Source organism: Lactuca sativa, chromosome 9 (assembly GCF_002870075.4).
Source record: "Lactuca sativa cultivar Salinas chromosome 9, Lsat_Salinas_v11, whole genome shotgun sequence".
NCBI lineage: Eukaryota > Viridiplantae > Streptophyta > Magnoliopsida > Asterales > Asteraceae > Lactuca > Lactuca sativa.
Genome location: NC_056631.2, coordinates 50,499,103 through 50,505,657, shown reverse-complemented (window position 1 = coordinate 50,505,657; position 6,555 = coordinate 50,499,103). Strand labels below are relative to the sequence as shown.

General features: G+C 29.6%; 1 protein-coding gene across 1 annotated transcript; it reads left to right on the top strand.

Annotated features, from left to right (window-relative positions):
• The first annotated feature begins 2,882 nt into the window (after positions 1-2,882).
• Positions 2,883-5,985, top strand: LOC111921267 (TPR repeat-containing thioredoxin TTL1). The gene is made up of 5 exons (XM_023916840.2): positions 2,883-3,836; positions 4,156-4,351; positions 4,853-5,025; positions 5,106-5,436; positions 5,556-5,985. Exons 1-5 carry the CDS (start codon positions 2,944-2,946, stop codon positions 5,748-5,750), a joined length of 1,788 nt encoding a protein of 595 aa, XP_023772608.1. The 5' UTR covers positions 2,883-2,943; the 3' UTR covers positions 5,751-5,985.
• Positions 5,986-6,555: the final 570 nt, after the last annotated feature.

Here is a 6,555-nt window from a genome sequence, read left to right as displayed (position 1 = left end):
AAGTGAAAAAATAATAATATTAATGACATTGTTTAAGGGTGAATATGGAGGAGATGTTGATGCTTTTAGCATTGAAATCATAAGTGTTTGCTTGTATATTTTTACTTTGTTATGGTCATTTCACATTTGTTGTTATTGTTTTCAATTCAGAATAATAATACGTAACAATTTAAAAGTAGTTACATATTTGTAAAATTATTTATAAATAATTTAAGCTAGAAGGATTTCTCACTTTGTATATAAAAATATTTAAGGTGGAAGGATTATTTTTCAAATTCAACAGATCCACTACAAACATCTACATAGGTAGTCCATATCAAAATTCAAAAATATTAATTACAATATCTTGTTTAATAAAAAGTAACAGGACATGTTTTTTGGATTAATACTTTTGAATTATTCCTATTACTTTTTATTAAACAAAATATTGTAATTAATACTTTTGAATTTTGATATGCGTTACCTATGCAGATGTTTGTAGTGGATTTGTTGGATTTGGAAAGTAATTCTTCTACCTTAAACAATTTTATATACAAAGTGAGATTAAACTATTAATATGCAACTTCTTTCAAATTGTTAAGTATTAATATTCAGAATTGAAAACAATAATAACAAATATGAAATGACCATATACAAAGTAAAATATACAAGCAGACATTCACGATTTCAATGCTAAAAACATCACCATCTCCTCCACCTCAACCCTTAAACAATGTCATTAATATTAGTTTTTCATTTAATGCATTTATATGTATTAGTAACAATATTAATAATAACAAGTTTAAAAAATAGTATTCTTCTTTATATAATAATAATAATAATAATAATAATAATAATAATAATAATAATAATAAGGGTTCTGTTTGTAGAAAAGTCATAATATTTTTGTTTACAGAAAAGTCCTAATATTTTTTGTTTACAGAAAAATCTCAATATTTTGGATTAGTTTATGAAATAATCCCAAATTAATTTGGTACCGGTTTCAACCGGTCAAAAAGGGTCAAACTGCAAATTTTTGCCGGTTTTCGGGACTTTTTCGTTTAAATTTTTTTTTTTGGGACTAAAGTGTAACGTTTCCGTAAATATTGGGACTTTTCTGAAGATTTCCTTATATATATATATATATATATATATATATATATATATATATATATATATATATATATATAGAGAGAGAGAGAGAGAGAGAGAGAGAGAGAGAGAGAAAGAGAGAGAGGTGGGTTCAATTGAGAAAATAAAAAAGGTTGAGAATGGGGGAATCATTCTCAGCCACTCATTTAATTAGCCTCTAAACATAAAAGACATGGTGTCAAACTTGTAAATATGATATAATAGCCCTCAATCATAAATACGAACAGTTGAAATTCATTCGTTTTTGCTCTTTCAATCGAACCTTCAATTCTGTTTGAATATGAACATATCTTCAATATCTACTATTAATTATACTCCCAACATTATTAGAGCATCATCGATAATCAACAAAAAAATCAATTCGTATCATTCATTCAACATCGTTCATCAACAAAAAAAAATATTCTAATTATTAAGAACTCAACGGGACCTTCTCCCTCAAATCAGACAAACAAAGAAGGGAAGTTTTTTATCATCCTGGCGTCGAGCTATTTTTCCGCAGGACCTCCCCTACAGTATCGTCACCGCAGTAGAGTTTAACCACCAAGTTCGGGATGGATTGGTGTATAAAACATCGAAATTAAGGTTAGAAAAAGATCAAATCCTTATTTGTTAGAAATTTTCATATATTTCTCCACCAATCTACTATTTTGTAAGATTTAAGCAGTCAGAGTATCATATTTATCACATTTTTAAAAAAGTTAACTTGTATGCACTCCAACTGTTTGATGAAATGCATAAACTAAATTACCACATTATATTCACATATAAATATGTTTTCTCACTTGAATCAATATATGATTATTAAAACACAAAAAAAATATACAAGTCTGTAAGTTATTCATATGTGAATAACATATAAAAAATTATATATTTCTGAAAACACATTGTAATATTCATATATGAATATACTGTGCAATATTCGTATATGAATATACCAACTATTAATCATAAGTGAATACACGATCTAATATTCACAAGTGAATATACTATGTATTATTTTCATGTGATATACCATGTAATACTATATAATATTCACATATGAAAATATCATATAATATTTATAAGTGAATATACCATCTAACATTCACAAGTGAATATACTATGTAAATATGAATATACTATGTTTAGTAAATGCTATATTTCATATATAAATGATACTTAAATTGTAAAAAAAAATTAATCATAGTTTTATTCATAAGTGAATAACAAATGTACTGTAGTAAAAACCAGATTCATTTTTATTTATTTATGAATAACGATAGCTGAAAATATAAAAAAAATAAACTTTTTTATTTTATCTTAAAACTATATCAATATGGATGTCTATTTGTAGAGAATAAAAAATCATGAATTTTGGTATATTTAAAATCATTTTTCGATAAAAATAGCTTCTTAAAAATAAAAAAAACGAAAAAACTATGTTTTTGTATATATTAAGATAATGTTTAGCATAATTTAAGGAAACATGTTTTGTTAGAAAACACATGTGCATTCGTTTCCTATTTCCGCTGGTACGTTGGAGATTTTTGTGGCAAAAATAAATGATTGCCCGAGAATGATTCCCCCATTCTCAACTTTTTTTTTCTCAATTGAATCCTTATATATATATATATATATATATATATATATATATATATATATATATATATATATATATATATATATATATATATATATATATATATATATATATATATATATATATATATATATATATATATATATATATATATCAAAAATGGCTTGACCATTTCTTCAAATTGGGAAAAAAATTTGATATATTCTCACGGAGCAAGAAACTGAAGAAAAATGGCAGAAACACCACAACACATTGCCGGAAGAGACACAGGTTGTGGTTTCATAGGGGCTATTTTCAATTCCAAGCCCCGGAAAACACGACCGGTACCGCGACTTGAAGCCTCCAAGGAGCACCGGCAAACTCAATTTCCCGGCAACCATACTTCAAAAAGACCACAGCGAACCCATAGCCGCACCATCACCACCACGGCAGCAGCTGCGACGGAAATAGTATACACTGGCTTCTCAAAACCAGTCGCTAAAAACCCTCCTGCAACACTCCCTAAAGCTAAACCACCCACTGCCGTGAAAAGACCGCCTACGACAGTGAAAAGACCGGCCACCGTGAGAAGTAATCCGGTTAACTCTACGTATGATTCAGTCTCCAAAAGTGCATTATACAGTGTTTCACAAGTAACCAATATCACATACACTAAACAACTTCGAAAAGAGCCCAGTTTTACGTCCAGCGAGTTGAGTCTCCGAATCTCTGTTCGTGGAAAATCGAACCCAACTGGCTCAACTGTATCTTCATATCGAGCTTCATCAAACCATGTCATGGTTCCAGGCCATTTGGGAAATCTAATGAAGAGAAAACCTGAAAAAACACAATCTTTCGCGAAACTAGGAAACGTCTACAAAAACTCAGATAAAAAATGGGATTCTGAATCGTTTAAGAACATGGGTAACGAGAAGTACAAACAAGGCCAATTCGATGAAGCAATCGCATTATACACCGAAGCAATTGGTATGAATTCAACGATCGCATCTTATTACAGCAACAGAAGTGCTGCATTAATAGGCTTAGGAAAACTAATCGATGCAATTCTTGATTGTAAAATCGCTATTCGTATCGATCCTTCGTATCATCGTGCTCATTATCGTCTCGCGTCTCTGTATCTCAGGTACTATCTGAACTCTGATCTCGTGAACGTTTGTCTGCATTAATGACTTGTACAATTACTTTTGGTCCTTTTTGCTACTTTAAGCTCAAGATTGTCTAGATCTTGAATCTTTTCGGGTTTTTTTTTCTGGGTCCAGTAATCCGTAACTTGCGTCTGATTTGCATTTATGAGTTAAATAGTACAAGTCAGTAATTCGTACGAAGGTACAAGTATTTGTGTTCTTTGCATTGATGACTTGTACTGTGCAATCATAACCATGCATAAGGTTGTTTTTTGCTTCGAGGTTAATATCATGTAAATGTTTTGATGTGTTTTTTAGGTTTGGGGAAGTAGAGAAAGCTCTATGCCATTACAAGTGTTCAGGGGAGAAAACTGAAAGACATGATATTGCTAAGGTACAAGCAATTAAAGCGCAATTTGTTACGTGCTTGGAAGCTCGAAAACTCGATGATTGGAAAAGATTATTGAAAGAAAGCCAATTTGCAATTTCTTTGGGTGCAGATTCAGCTCTTCAGGTTTTTTTGTTTTTTTCAGTCTATACTCGATAGTGATACAGGGGAATATTTCATTAATGAGGATTTAATAGAGCATAAAGAGTAATGATTTATTACAGGAATAAATGTTTATTCCTATATGAATTTTTCATTATATATACTACATACAGCATATAGTAAAATTAATTAGTTTAAATTTTGAAAAAAAAAATCCAAAGGAAACCCGAATAAAAATATAAAAAAAATATTTTATTGTTTTATTTAGAAAATAAAATTATAATTAAATAAAATAATGAAGATTTTGAAAAAGATTTATACCTTTAGAATAATATATTGTAACTTTTCATTGGATTAAAAAGAATCCTGGACTAAACAATGAAAATTAACATATTATAATTGTTATAAATTTATAATCCACTAAGAAAAACAAACAATTTTTTTCATTCAGATAATTAGACTATTCTTTTTCAGTTCCATCAAAACAAACACTACCTTATTTATATATGTTTCGTGTACTATAAGGTCTATGCTATGCAAGCCGAGGCATTATTAAATCTCCATAGACATGAGGAGGCATACTCCGGCTTCCAAAATGCACCCGCTATCGACATTAATATTTCGATTCAATTGTTCGGATCAAAGGTTACTGCTAATTTCTTAGCTATCCAATCACAACTTCACTTAGCATCGGGCAGGTTAGCAACTGATAATTTCGTGTTAAACCAATTTATTTTTATGGTAATTTTTTTAATAAATTGAATTATTTATGATATAGGTTTGAAGAGGCCGTTAGTGTTTCACTAAGTGCATCACAACTCGATCCAAGCGAGGAGGTCTTTAAAGTAGCACGAAAAGCCAGGGTTTTGGCAAAAGCTCGAGCCAATGGTAACAAGATTTTTAGGGCATCACAATACTCGGAAGCGTGTAATGTATATAGCCAAGGATTGGATCACGAACCATACAACTCTATATTACTATGCAATCGTGCTGCTTGTCGATACAAACTAGGGCAATTCGAGAGAGCAGTAGAAGATTGTACCTTAGCCCTAAACTTAAGACCTTCGTACACAAAAGCTAGACTCCGAAGAGCCGAATGCAATGCCAAGGTCCACTCCACTCTTCTCTAGTCATTATCTTTACTAATCTTTCCCACATTGATATAAATTGTGGGTCCCATATAAGTTGTGGGCTACCAATAACTTATAACTTTTGATTTATTTTGCAGTTGGAAAGATGGGAGGCCGTGATCCAAGATTACGAAGTTTTGAATCATGAAACACGAGGAGACAAGGAGTTGGAACGGGCGTTGTTGGAAGCTCGGATGCAACTCGAGAAGCGACACACTGCAGATGCCAAATCTTTAAAACTGATTGATAGACATAATTCGGAGAAATTTGGAGGCTTTTTAATTGCGGTATAAAGACTGAAAACTTTGGAATGGTTTATGGAGTGCAAGATTGATAGACAATATTTAAATGTCGATTGTAAAATTAATTGATATTTTTTGTATGCATATTTGATTTTATGTTTTTGGATGGAGCCTAACGTAGTGTCGATATAGACTACTTTTTGTGTCCCTACAAATATTCGGGGGCCGGAATTGGAGAACAGATTTGTGTCGTGTAACAAAATTAATAAATTAATTTTTTTGGTTATGAGACGGCAATTTAGAATTTGTATCTGGCAATTAAGATAGAATAATTATCTTATTCAATCAAGATATATATATATATATATATATCTATATATATATATATATATATATATATATATATATATATATATATATATATATATATATATATATATATATATATATATATATATATATATATATATATATATATATATATATATATATATATATATATATATATAAGGTTCGTGAAAAGTATAAATTAATGTTTTTCTCATGTCCAGAATTTATAACTTTATACTTGATGAAATAAATGAATTCGTATGTGTAATTATATTTTGGTCATATTTGACGTAAATAACATTGATTTAAAAACTAATATTCATTTAAATATTTTTTTTATAGCTAGGGTGACGTATCTTAGAAACTGATTCTATCCTTCTTTGATGTTTTATATAAGCGCCTTAAGTGGACAAGGCCTCTTTCAAGTTTCAACTAGTGTATATTGGGCTAAAGCGATGACAATAAAACTGGATATGGTTCGTTTTGGACTTATGATGAACAATCATAAATTTATAATTTTTGAAAT